The sequence below is a fragment of the Carcharhinus amblyrhynchos genome, chromosome 10 (genome assembly GCF_965287045.1).
Source record: "Carcharhinus amblyrhynchos chromosome 10, sCarAmb.v2.hapA, whole genome shotgun sequence".
NCBI classification, from domain to species: Eukaryota; Metazoa; Chordata; class Chondrichthyes; order Carcharhiniformes; family Carcharhinidae; genus Carcharhinus; species Carcharhinus amblyrhynchos.
In genome coordinates, this window is record NC_137333.1 from 64,693,693 (window position 1) to 64,707,847 (window position 14,155).

The 14,155-nt window shown below is 38.3% G+C and overlaps 1 protein-coding gene across 8 annotated transcripts in view; it reads right to left on the bottom strand.

Moving 5' to 3' along the window:
* upf3a (UPF3A regulator of nonsense mediated mRNA decay) overlaps positions 1-14,155 on the bottom strand; it is a 111,840-nt gene that overhangs the window by 41,957 nt on the left and 55,728 nt on the right. For 4 of the 8 annotated variants that reach the window (XM_080197206.1, XM_080197207.1, XM_080197204.1 and 1 more), the window contains 3 exons: positions 12,713-12,873; positions 11,134-11,443; positions 2,313-2,420 (listed from right to left, as the gene is read on the bottom strand). In XM_080197206.1, the coding sequence (XP_080053332.1) occupies positions 2,313-2,420; positions 11,134-11,443; positions 12,713-12,873 (579 nt within the window). The remainder of the gene's footprint in view (positions 1-2,312; positions 2,421-11,133; positions 11,444-12,712; positions 12,874-14,155) is intronic. The other 4 variants (XM_080197210.1, XM_080197211.1, XM_080197209.1 and 1 more) reach the window with 2 other exon arrangements.

Below are 14,155 nucleotides of genomic sequence, written 5' to 3' on the forward strand. Positions count from 1 at the left end.
AACCATGATCAAATCTGATCATAGTCTTCAAAGTCCAACTTTACCAGAACGTTGTACAATTTTAGCATGCACCCTCTGAATCCCTTTGTAATTACTGATCCAGTTATTCAACAAATTAAGAGACAGGTCGATTATTTCTTGGTGCTATTAACTTCACCATTCGTTAATACTAAATAATATATAGACTGCCCACGTGTATTATATTTCACACTTAGATCCATACTGAATTTCACCTGTTAATGATTTGCATTTTTAAATATTTTATTTTGTTTTGCAAGTCTTTGGTTGCTTCCTCAAGGTGATGTAAACACCACAATGGATTGATAGGAAAATACTAATCAGCATTCATCAGACAGACATAAGTGAACTGGAATAATTGGTACACCATTATAGTTCTTGCCTTGCAACACGAACAGCAGCTGAATGCCAATTTAAGAAGAGGGAAAGCCAGTTGGAAAAAAACTGGCACCCATGATAACATTTGTTGGAGTGCATGAAATCAGGAGAGGGAAGTACCCACAAGGGGAAAAAAATGAAAAGGAGAAAAAAAAATGAAAAGGAGAAGCATTAAAGACCTGAAAAGACAGAAAGAAAACACAATAAAAGTATATGGAGAAAAACAAACGAATACAATCTGTGGGAACTAGAAATGATGACAGAAAACGAGAGGCTGAGTGACAGAACTGGGGTGGGGATACAATAAGAAACACCCAAGTTGGCAAAGCAAGAATGAGGCAGGTACTCATGAATGCCAGAAATACTGAGTTGAGTTTGGCCAAATCATATTGGCATCCGCAGAAGTAACTGTATAAGTAATAAGTATAAGTAATTACTTATAGAAAGTGAGCAGCAGTGTTGACAGAGAAGGGTATTCTTCAGTGAGACCAAAGAAACCAGCAGCTGAAAGCACTTTAGTCCCAGAAATTTAGCACAGAAGCAAAATGACATATGAAAGGTGAGAAAATGGTAAGCAAAATATAAAAGGAAAACAAGATGAAATTGCAGGAGGCAGGATACAACTATGAAAACCATGCAATCAATTTGGGATGATTGCCTCAACAGTTGTTGGGGGGCTGGAGACGGGGAAAGAACAGGAGGGACAAGTGTTCACTAATGGTGGCTTGCAGCTGTGCTGTGGAATTGCACTCTGCATAAGAGCGTGAAAAATAAATTAATTTTGTTGGGGCAACCAGCCAATCTTTTAAGGTTAGAAATTGATCATCTTGAACATAACAGGCCCTGTCATTGTTCAGCTCCAGGTAGATAAATTACTAATAGGGAATCTCAAACAGGTATTAGGCCCCTGATTTGCATTTGAATGAGTTTAGCATCTGTTTTAGGCAGATGGTAGAGATAACAACAAAGCTGCCTTAAACAATATGATGATACCATTAACACAGGCAAACACTGTGTGCAGGCTGGTGCATCGTGAAAATGGTCACCCATTTTCTACTAAAGAAACAGGTACAAAAATTATTTTTCCATCTATGGGTCTCAATAACAATATGTTGCGACCCTCCACTCAGCAAATCCTTTACTCCAACATAAATCCCCTTTTAAGTACCTCCTTTTTCTACACTTTGCACAATTAATTTACCCTTAGACATTACCTCAAATTTCCATTACATTAAGCTTACACAGCAGCAAAATTTAGATAGGCCATGTTGTTAAGGCTTTAAACAGTCTACTTCAGATGACATCTGAAGTAGACTGTTTAAAGCCTTATTCCTTGCCTGTCTTTATCAATTAGGATAAATATAATTAATAGTAAGGATTTGTTTGTTTTGAACCCATTTTGTCTTGGACTTCTGATTGCTGTTGAGATAGTTAATCGGTAGGCATGTTACTGGGGACTTTGCCATTGAATAAGAGGAAGTAATTATTGAGTATATTTTATCAAACACAGGAAATTTATATGTGAGCACCTTTGTAACTGCTCATTGAGTTTTGAGATAACGTTCACAAATGGATCTTCCTAAATGGCTGGTGTCCATCAGTGCTACAACCACAACTCTTCGACTCACTTCCCCTGCCTTTATAATCTCTCCTAAATGCATGGTATTCTAGCTCTGAGTAAACAACTCATCATATTATACACATCACGATTTATTTTCTTGAGTAACAAAATTCTTCTGGCTGCAATCTGTGTTGCCTATATATTTGTTGCAAGTATTTTTTTCTTCCATGTCCTTACTTGTTATTGCAATATGGCCACAGTATGTTATCATTAATTTAACTTCCTGATTAAGTTTAATGGCCTCCTTTCCTCAATAATAAGTATCCCATTATCCTCAGTTGCCTTCAGCATTTACCTGCTTAAATTGGTGATTCTTTATCTGCTTGTATTGATCCTCACCCCTCAATTCCGATGAATTATCAAGGTCTGGTACTAGCACATCCACTTCATTGACCTGTGGTGACTCGCAAAAAAAGCCACAGATTACCTACTAGCCTTGCATAATCCCTTCCAAAAACTGCAATCCTTTTTCAATGCTTTGATCATTAGTCTCCATAACTTTTTCCCATCTATAATATCTGGTATGCAAACAATAAACTTACACCTCACAGCCATCTGCTTCCCACAGAATTTGTCCCACTATTAATTTAAAGGCTCTCAATTGTAAAAGAAAAGTGATTTCCATTCTGATTTCACCAAGAAATCCAAAAAGGAACCCAGAAGAAACTTCTTCACCTATAGGGTGCTAAGAATGTGGAACTCATTACCACAGGAAGTTGTTGAAGCAAGTAACATAGGTACATTTAAGGAGAAACCAGACAAACATGTGAAGAAGAGCCAATAGTTGATAGCAGATTAAGTGAAAAAAGATGGGAGGAGGCTCAAGTGGAACATAAACACTAGCATGGTCTGGTGAGGCTGAGTGTCCTGTTTCAGTCTGTGTATCCTAGTAGTCGTAAATATTTATCCAAAACAGAATGGTTTCTCCAGTATTTTTTGGGCTGCAGGACATTGGAGGGAGTCAATTCCACTGTCACCTTGACAAAGCTTAATTAGGCCTGCCTTGGAGCCATAACTTATCGAGATACCTTCAGCATTAACCATACTGCCCAAGGAGGACAGCATTCAGCCACTGGAATTTGGAGATGTTGTTTTGAAAAGGGAAGAGGTAAATGGAAGAACAAAAATATTAAATAAATATCAGATACACATAGAACATCTAACCACTCTCCTATTTCACCTTTGCATTACAACAGAAATGCTTAGGGTTCCAGTGGAACCAGGGTCAGCCCAAAATTCCTCCCACTCCTAGATAATGCAATGCTAGTAAAAGAGAGGAATTACTCGCCAAATTATTTGATTTATACTTAAATATCATTTGTTGTTTTAATATGCTGTTGATTTCATGGATTTAATCATCTTCAGAGAAAATTCTGCCATCACTAATATTAGGAAAATAACTTTAGGTAGAAAATGGCAATTACTTTATATTCCAATCTACATTTTTTGCTAATGAGGACAGAAATTTCAGTTGCTCATTCCTTTCCTGATCAGCAATGTACCACTGATCAAGTTAATAGTGGTGATCTTATCAAAAAAATTTTAAGTGCTGAATGTGCATGAAAATGGGAGAGAATCGCACCCATTTTTTGGGCAAGCTCCCAGACACAACTGTACAGCACTTAGAAAATAAAGAGGCAAAATGTGATTCTTGCCAGCAGGGGGAGTGGACGGAACCTATTCATGCCAGGTAGCAAGCTGCTGAGCTCTTAGGGGCCCCACTGTGCAGGCACCCTGATCTCCAAGTGTACTGTGTACAATGTGTACACTGTGCATGGGACATCTGTCATGCCTCCCACATCCTCCCAGATATTGGCTTAAGCCCAAATTTTCACCTCTTGATCAATCAACTGGCATAGCGAGCTGGTAAGATTGTTCCCAAATGCCTATGCCCTTTCTAATTCATTGCTACCTTACTAATTATTCTATTCTTATCCAAATATTACACAGAAAAATTCCACCCAAGGCATCAAGAGCAGTTGGTATCCCTGCTGAAGCACTAAAATATGGCAAAGAAACACTGCTGACACCAATGTAAGATCTAATTTCCCTTGTCTGGAAGGAGGAGAGCATGCCAGGATATCTCAGAGATACTGTAATTGTGACCTTCTTCAAGAAAGGTGACAAATCAGAATTCAATAACAGCACAGAAATTTCCTTGCTTTCAGTCACAGGGAAGGTAATTGCAAGGTCCTCCTCATTCAGCTTTTCCCTTTGGCTAAACGGCTGTTCCCAGAATCTCTATACAGGATCTGCACACTAAGGAGCACAGCAGCCATGATCTTCATCAAGTAGCAAATACAAAAGAAATGTAGAGAACAACACCAACCCTTCTACATGGTCTTTTCTGACCTCACAAAGATCTTCAATAGTACAAAGAATTATAGAGCATCCTCCATTTCAGCTCCCCTCAAAAGTTTCCCACCATCCTCTGCCTGCTCGACGATGTCATAAAAGCTATAATCCTGACCAACAGATTTACCACTGACCCAATACCAGCCTCCCATCTATTGACACTTGTCACTGCCTTGGAAAAGCAGCCAGCACAATCAAGGACCCCATGCACTCTGAACATACTCTCTTCCACCTTCTTCCATCGGGAAAAAGATACAAAAGTCAAGGATTACATACCAACCAACTCAAAAACAGCTTCTTCCCTCTGCCATCAGACTTTTGAATGGACCTACCTCACATAAAGTTGATCTTTCTCTGCACCCTAGCTACGACTGTAATACTACATTCTCCACTCTCCCCTTCCCTTCTCTATGTATGATATGCTTTGTCTGTATAATGCGCAAGCAACAATACTTTTTACTGTATACTAATACTTGCAACAATAGTAAATGAATCAAATTTTGTACTAGGGTCAAACAAAACTGTCATTACACCAATGCCCTTCTCGATCTTTCTTGCTGCAATGCTCCATCTCACCCAGGAATCTTTTCAACCTCCACCACCTCAGGCCAGAGCCAAGGTCATCCCATCCTCTGTCATTGAACAACAGTATGTAGATGATGCTCGTGCTGTGCAAACTTGGAGGCTGAGCTCCAAGCCACTGTCAACACTTTTGCCATGGCGTACGACAGCATGGGCCTTTGGTCCTCTAACAACCTGCCCCCACCATACAGCACTGCCCCAGCTATCAAAATCCATGACAATGCCTTGGACAACAGGCCACTTTCCATACCTTGGCAGCCAATTGTCAAGAAGGGTAGACATCAATAATGAGGATCAACTCTGCCTTCAGTGTGTTAACGCAGCCTTTGGTCAACTGAGGAAGAGAGTGATTGAAGACCAGGACTTCAGACGGACAAGACTCATGGTCTACAGAGCAGTAGTGATATCCACCCTGCAAGTGGCTCTGAGGCACATCAGCATCAGTGTTCTCGGTCATCCCCAGCATTGAGGCGTTAACCATGCTTAATCAGATCTGTCAGGTGGACCAGATCATCCTCATGCCTGACACAAGACTCCTGGAACATGCACTCTACGCACAGCTTTGACACAGCAACAAACCCCAGGAGGGCAGAGGAAACATTTCAAGGACACCCTCAAAGCCTTCTTGAAAAAGTGCAACATCCCAACCGACACCTGGGAATCCCTGGCACAAGATCGCCCGAAGTGAAAGAAAAGTATCCAGGAAGGAGCTGAACACCTCGAGTTCCAACTCCGAGAGCAAGCTAAAGCCAATCATCGGCAGTGAAAGAGCATGGGACAACCTGGGCATCCCACCCACCCGCTCATCCAACTACCGTCTGCCCCAACTGTGACAGACCGTAGATCGTGCGTTGGTCTCTTAGTCATCTGAGAACACATTTTTATGTCGAAGCAAGTCATTTTGACTCCAAGGAACTGCCTAAGGACAAGAATGGCATCACTGGCATCAAATCACACGATATGCTGATTAACGTCAGAATCTACCTACTCTGCACAGTTCCAATGGACATTCCCTGCTCACAGCTATACCCTCCACAAAATGATATTTGATGTGGTCAGCAACCGAGATATACTTTCATGCTTCAGATGCTATTTTGGAGGGAAAACAACATTAGTAGTACAATAAATCCAGGTACTATAGAGCTGCATTTTGCAGCCACGATGGATTTTTCAGAAATGGGAAAACAGTGTTAAACGTTACCCACTTCACTTCAAAATCACTGCTATTACCTGGAAGCGAACAGGGTGGCTTGTGCTGTTGAGCCCAATACAAGCAAGTAATATGAAAACCCAGAAATGTAACACCACTGAATTATGCTTTTACCAGCATGCAAAAAAAGTCAAAACATTCTACGTTGTCAGTTTTTAGCTTTTTATGCCAGATATTTCTTCTGTTTAAACATCAATGTTCATTTTTTTAAATGCACTTTGTGTCTTTACAATCAAGAAATATTGTCTTCTGTCTAGAATCTACATAAATTGTACCATGATCAGAACAGAAAACCATTATTCTTTATTCCGATTATCAGAGGGTATCACATTCTTCTTTTGAATTCTCCTGTATGTTTGATGATCTGGATTAATACTTTTACCAGTTTGAAACACTAGGTTTTATGCCAATAAATAATAGAGCTACTTTGTTCAACATACTCCTTGATATATAAGACCATAAAAGCAGAACTTGCTTCCTCTCTAAATGAGGGTTCTTAAGTTAATTGCTTAATTTTGTCTGGTTAAAGACACAGGCAGGAGAAAAGAAAACACAGACAGTTCATGGCTACAAAGTTCACAGACGTTCTGACTAAGTACTCATAAATAAGAATTGCTACCATAAGCTCACATTCCTGTCCATCAAACTATCAATCACAGAGGGTTTCAGTTGAGCCAGAGGCCTATCTTCTTTTCAAAGGATTCAGAAATGGCTGTCAAAATTAGTTACTAATCCCAGAATAAGAGGTGATCCTTTGATGCATTTAACTGGGAAACTTCCCGCGTTTTGCCTATTTGCAATTCTTATTGTGAGGATTGAATAGAACGACAACGTCATTGCTAAGTTATTGCAGAGAGTCACTTCTGGCTTTTGCATTAAATATCTGAGATTTGGTGAAACTCAAAGGAAAAATCTATAAGTTGTGAAACTGGCCTTGTTATGCAGAAACTTTGGTAATATCAAGAAGGGAGCAACAATGATTGGATACTAATAAGACGCAGCTGCTGAGATGGACATATGGGCTGCGATTTTATGACCTCGCTCAGGTGAGGCTCGTAAAATCCTGTCCGAGACCAACGGAGAATTCTGTTTTGCGAGCCTCGCCCACCCTGAAGCAGTAAAATTCCAGCCATGGAGTGACAAGCTTAGGAAACCAGTTCAGTAGGGGAATTATGCTTAGAGACCAAGGAGGAAGGGGAGATCCTAAATGAATACTTTGCATCACTGTTCACAAAAAAGAGGGAAGTGTTGACTGGGAGTGTCTCAGAGGGAAGTGTTGACCCATTAGAGAAAATCTCCATTACAAGGGAGGAAGTGTTAGGTTTTTTAGGGAACATTAAAACTGACAAATCCCCGGGGCCTGATGGAATTGAATCCAGATAAATGTGAAATGATGCATCTATCCTAGACTGCTCAGGGAGACAAGAGATGAAATTGCTGGACCTCTGATAGACATCTTTGTCTCTTCATTGAACACAGGCGAGGTCCCTGAGGATTGGAGATTAGCGAATGTGGTATCGTTATTTAAGAAGGGTAGCACGGATAACCCAGGTAATTATAGGCCGGTCAGCTTGACGTCCGTGGTAGGGAGATTGTTGGAGAGGAATCTTAGAGATAGAATGTATGCACATTTAGAACGGAATAATCTCATTAGTGATAGCATGGTTTTGTAAGAGGGAAGTCATGCCTCACAAATTTGATGGAGTTTTTTGAGGAGGTGACAAAAATGGTTGACGAGGGTACAGCCGTGTATGTCACCTATATGGATTTTAGTAAAGCGTTTGACAAAGTCCCTCGTGGCAGGTTGGTGCAAAAGGTTAAATCTCATGGAATAAAAGGAGGTGGCTAGATGGGTAGAGAACTGGCTTGGCCATAGAAGATAGAGGGTAGCAGTGGAAGGATCTTTTTCCGGCTGAGGTCTCTGACCAGTGGTGTTCCGCAGGGCTCTGTACTGGGACCTCTGCTATTTGTGATATATATAAATGATTTGGAAGAAGGTGTAACTGGTGTGATCAGTAAGTTTGCGGATGACACGAAGATGGCTGGACTTGCAGAAAGCAATGAACATTGTCGGAGAATACAGCAGGATATAGATAGGCTGGAAAATTGGGCAGAGAAATAGCAGATGGAATTTAATCCAGATAAATGCGAAGTGATGCATTTTGGTAGGGCTAATGTAGGAGGGAGATATACAATAAATGGCAGAACCATCAAAAGTATAGACTCACAGAGGGACCTGGGTGTGCAAGTCCACAGATCCTTGAAGGTGGCTGCACAGTTGGCGAAGGTGGTGAAGAAGGCATATGGCATGCTTGCCTTTATAGGACGGGGTACAGAGTATAAAAATTGGTGTTTGATGTTACAGCTGTATAGAACGTTGGTTAGGCCTCATTTGGAGTACTGCGTCCAGTTCTGGTCGCCGCACTACCAGAACGACGTGGAGGCTTTGGAGAGAGTGCAGAGAAGGTTTACCAGAATGATGCCTGGTATGGTGGGTCTTAGCTATGAGGAGAGAGTGGGTAAACTGGGGTTGTTGTCCCTGGAAAGACGGAGAATGAGGGGAGACCTAATAGAGGTGTATAAAATTATGAGGGGTATGGATAGGGTGAACAGTGGAGAGCTTTTTCCCAGGTTGGAGGTGACAAACACGAGGGATCACAGGCTCAAGGTGAGGGGGGGGGGGGGGGGGGGCGAGGTTTAACTCAGATATCAGAGGGACGTATTTTACACAGAGGGTGGTGGGGGCTGAAATGCACTGCCAAGCAGGGTGGTGGAAGCGGACACACTGGGATCATTTAAGACTTATATGGATAGTCACATGAGCAGACTGGGAATGGAGGGATACAGAAAAATGGTCTAGTTATGGAAGCATCAGAAAAAGTAGCCAAAAAGAATTTGAAATGGTATGGTCATGTGTTGTGGAGAGAGAAAAAGGGAAATACGGTGAAGCGAGTGACGAACACAGGATTGCCAGAAGAAGGAGAAGAGGAAGGTCTAAGACCAGATGGAAAGATGTGTTGGCAAGAGACTTAAATGCTGCAGAATTGGAAGGGGAATGGAGTAGATGGAGAAGGGTAATCAACCAGCTCCATGCAAAAAAAGCCAGAAAAAAGATAACAGATGAAAGTGCTGTTCACTGCACCCTCTTCCTAATAATTCTCATTTGTTTGGTTTTGAAATGCTTAAACACAGGTTTCGATAGCATCAGACATGTCTGACCAAAAATAATAGTTACCCTGTGTTTCCTACATCTAAACCAATATTTTATCCTGGAACATCATTTGCCTTTTGTTCCATGATTCTATCACCGCCACTATTCAAGATGTTCATGCATATACAAATATGTGATGCGTGTAGTGTTTTTGTTTAATGCAATATGTTAGGAGCATCTTCAAATGAAAAGTTTCCTTTCATGAATCTATGCTCACTGGGCTAAACAACTTTTGGGGTTTCAAACATTTTCAGTCAATTAATTTATAACTTTTACACATTATGGCACACTAATCAAGTACAAGAGAGATTTCCACAAAGTTACAGAAGTACTGGTGCCTCTTTTGACCACTTTCCTCCCGTAAATGTTTTTTTCCTGATTACGATGGACCAGGTTTTATGGTGATAACAATGCCCACTCTGGAATTACTGGAGTGATTGGTGTATGGCAGCCAATTTCCCTATGCTGAAAATCACACTTTCTAAGTTTCTAACAGAAAAAAGCAAAATTGAATTTAAATTATGACAAATTTCGTTGAAAAATGAGATTGTGTGTTAATTAAGACCCTCAGAAAACCTAAAATAATTAACTGTTATTTTACAAAGTATAGACCTATTCATATTTAGACTTAAGTGTTAATATGAACATGGTTAGCTCTATAAAAGCAAAATGCCTAGAATAGTACAAATGAATGCATGCTATAGGTCCCACACACACTTCCTTACTGCTGTATTAACTAATTCTTTTCCTGAAACTGTTCATTTTAACTAGTTTCTGATTGATTCTTTGTTTTAACTCCTTGTAATATACCAGCTTCCTCATTTTCTTCAAATACTAATTTAGTTTGGTTTATAGTTCTTTTGAGTTTTAGAGATATATGCTAAATTGCACAGTTTATTAAAAGCTTTGTATGGTATTTCTTCTAGATTAATTCTTCAAAAAGCACCTCTTAAAAGGGTAAGATAAAAATAGCTTGGGATGCCATAGATATAAATATGGGACTGTCTTTCTAAACCACCTGTGATTTCAAGTACATGGTTGAGAGATGATTGAAGAGACCTTTATGCAGTTATAAAAACTTTCAGTATGACACCTCCTTAATCAGTTTTCTAAATCCATGTAGCAAAAACAATCTGAAGCATTCTTAGTTAAACCTAGTTAAAATGCAATTGTTTCATTTTTTTAAAAAGATGTTATATTTTGAACACTTGCTACTGTCATCATTTTTCAGAGGCTGATTATTTTAATAAATATTGAACTGAAGGTGCTAGCACCACAAAGCTTGATACATAAATTTCACTCACATTGGGCCAATTGGTCTCCACTCTGCTCCTTTTTGTCTATTTCCCTAAATTGAATCTATCAAGTGGCATGAACCTTCACAAACTACTGCTTGTAAAATTATTTCAGTTTTTTTATTAACTTTTGAAATGCCAACTCCATTTCTGGAAGACTATCAATTTTTAAGTCAATATTTTAAAATAAATTGAACAGAGTAAAATAAAAATTTGAATAACTTTTTTTTAAACCCTCTCTTAAATAATAGTTTTAATGTAGTATTTTATAAAGATACAGTGTATTGAAAAAGCACAACACAATACCTCTTAATGCTAGATTTTGTCCATACTTCAAAAAAACATTTGACGTCTAATTTTATATGCATAGTTAATTTTCTGTATTTTAAAACATGGGGCTTGAATATCCACTCCAATTAATGTTGCCAACACCATAGTAGCTTGAAAAAATGGTGACAGGTACCTTATTTCTTATCCGCTCCCTTTTAGATCCCATGTCATCATTTTTGTCTTCTTTACCCAGTTTGTCTATTTTCTCAGTACTGAACATGTAGCTCAGGCTGTCTCCCTTCTTCTCTCTTTCCTGTCCATGTTCTTTCCCTCTTTTTGTTTCTTCTTCTTTTGTTCTCATAGCCCTCTCTACTTCATAACGCTCTTTTTGCTTTCTGCGCTCATCCTCACGTCGCCTCTGCCGCTCTCGTTCTCGTTCTTTTTCCCTTAATCTTCTTTCCCGTTCCCTTTCCTTACGTTCTCTATCACTATCGTTTGGTTGTCTATGTAAAAAAAATTACAAAGTTACTTTGGTTTCTTTTTCAATAGCTGCGTACAACGACATGTATTTTTAATAAATCTATTAAAGTGGTAACTCTATATGGAGCTCAATCTATACAAAGTAGCTATAAAATCATATTAAATTCCTGAAGATTATTTTATGCAGTACTTATTTCTAAAACTATATGAACTTTAGCATTGAGCAATTTACAGCTGAGAGTAAATTAAAGGATGCTTCTATAAATTTTAATGCAATAGTATATTGTAACCATAACAATAATAGACAGAATGACCAATTAATTAATTGACTTCAGTGGAAAGAAAAACTTAGGTGGATTGTGTAATGGTTGGCCACTCCCATTTTACATCAGCTCTTAAAATCAAAATATCCCTTGAACTCAATAAAAAGTACTTCAAAGAGCTATATATTTTTTACACTTCATTTCAGGTCAATAGCTTTCAATTTTAATTTGAAAGAAGATAGATTATGATTAATGCTGATGGCTAATTGTTAACTCTTTCTGACAATGTCCTAACGTGCTAATTTTGTTGTTGACAGATTGCTCTGTTGACATTAAGAGAGAGGAAAAGTCGTTTCCAGATTAGTTGCAGGTAAAAAGAAAGTTTCAGTTATTTTGTAAGCATAGCAATTTTTTGATATTCAGAAAACATTTATCATCTATTCGTCTCCTTTAGAAAACTAAATTGCATCCGTGTTTTTCATTAGTGAAAATACCTACAGCATTTGTTTGAATCATATCATGGCTTTGAGAGTAAAATGTTTTAATCTATGTAAATAAGCATGTATAATATTTATACTGTTACACTGCAAAGCAAACATTTGAGAAATAATATGCTATTGACAAGATGGTACAGAAAATACAATAATCAAAATAAATTTTGACCAAATAAAAGTGTAGCTGTTGGTATTAAAGAAACTTCTCATTCTTCAGCAATTTTTAAAAATGCCATTTTCTAACTTGCTTTAAAAGTGAAATGACCATTGAAATTATAGTCACGTATGTAAACATGCCTGTACTAATAAATTGATTATAACAACAATACAACTGTAAAAGAGTTACTCCCAAAAATAACTGAAGCTATTTTCAGGTTATTTTTCTAGATGAAATTTTAAAAATACATTTGGCATAAATGTTCAATTGTTATGACAAGATAAACATCGTTGTGTTCACTTTCACTAGGCAAGTACCAGATCAGCAGGCAATGAAAACTTTAACAAGTATGTAATAAAAACTGCTGTTGTAACTCACTTATCTTTGACATCCTTTTGCGTAATCTCGGGCCGTTTTCCTTGCATGTTTCCTGGACAACATAATTTTTCCCACTTTCCTTTTTCATTGTCACCATCCTCTGGTTTCTCCTTCCATTTGTCTGAATCCTTTTCCTCCTCTTTATCAGCCTTTTTCAACAACTAAAGATTACAATACAACTCGATGATATAAAAGGTAGATCATAAAACTGTTATATTTTGGGGCCATTTCAAACCTTCTTATCCTCAATTATTCTGGCTCTCACACCTTAGATCACTTTTGTAGGGAGTGTCAACTCCCCAAACCTTCAATGAAGTGTCTATCTTTACCTTGTACTCTAGATAACATTTTAGTGATGATAAAACTGAGAAACAAACATCAAATGTTGTCTGGCAACTGCTCTTAGCTACTGGACAATTTCATGCTTTCATAACATTTGATTTCAACAGAACATGGCAGTAGGTCTCTTCTTTAAAGTTTAAAATATAAATTTATACAAAAAATGAACAAGTGAATAATCTCATCACTACTCTCCATTTTTCACCCGTTTTTCTGATAAAATCCTTTGCTCCAATTTTTTTATTAATTAAAGGGGAAATACATTCTACCAACTTCTACCAGAAGTCATCTTCTAGGAAGTGGCTCTAAGCTCCTAAAATAGCTTAATCTTCATTTCAGGTCAATTACTTTCTTTTTTTTAGTTGAAAGAAGCAGGCTAAACTGTTCAGTACTAATAACTTTACAATTAATCATTTTAGTTATTTAAATGGCCTCATATGAGGAAACCAACCACTGTTTGTAAGACTAAATGGAGACACTATGGAAATCCATGGGAGATGTGAAGGGCTTCATTCCCGACGCAAAGATCAAAACCATTCTTAGTCTAAAGGGAAATATCAAACAGGCTTACAGCAGCTTTCAATGTGATCTTTTAGATCACTTCAATCACCTCACTCATTATCTAGTGAATCAATAATTTCTACTGCTAATTTTTTTCCAACATCATGGCCAGAATTTTACCACCCTGTCTGCTACAGGAATCGGAGTTTGCAAATGGCAGAAGAAGGAAAGGTCTGTTGATCTCAGGGGGGATTTCATGGTTTTGGGACAAGTGAGGCTGTAAGCTCTTCTGTCAGGTGGGGTGGGATTTAAAAAAAAAGATAGATACTTGTACACTTGGTTACATTCAGTTTTCTGCTTCAAAACTGCAGGTTAGATGTAGCTTTAAAGGACACAAATAATATGGAACCCTTGTGTCAGTGTAAAGGTCCATTCATTGGTATAAATGGTACAATCTAGCCAAACTCTACTGTCCTCAGTGCCCAGTCTAAAATTTTTTCTAACTTTCCATTCTAACGCATAAAAAGAACTGAAAAGACACCAATAAGTGTACAGGTATCACTCTTTGGCACCAATTAAGCATAATATACTTTTCTTTTGAAT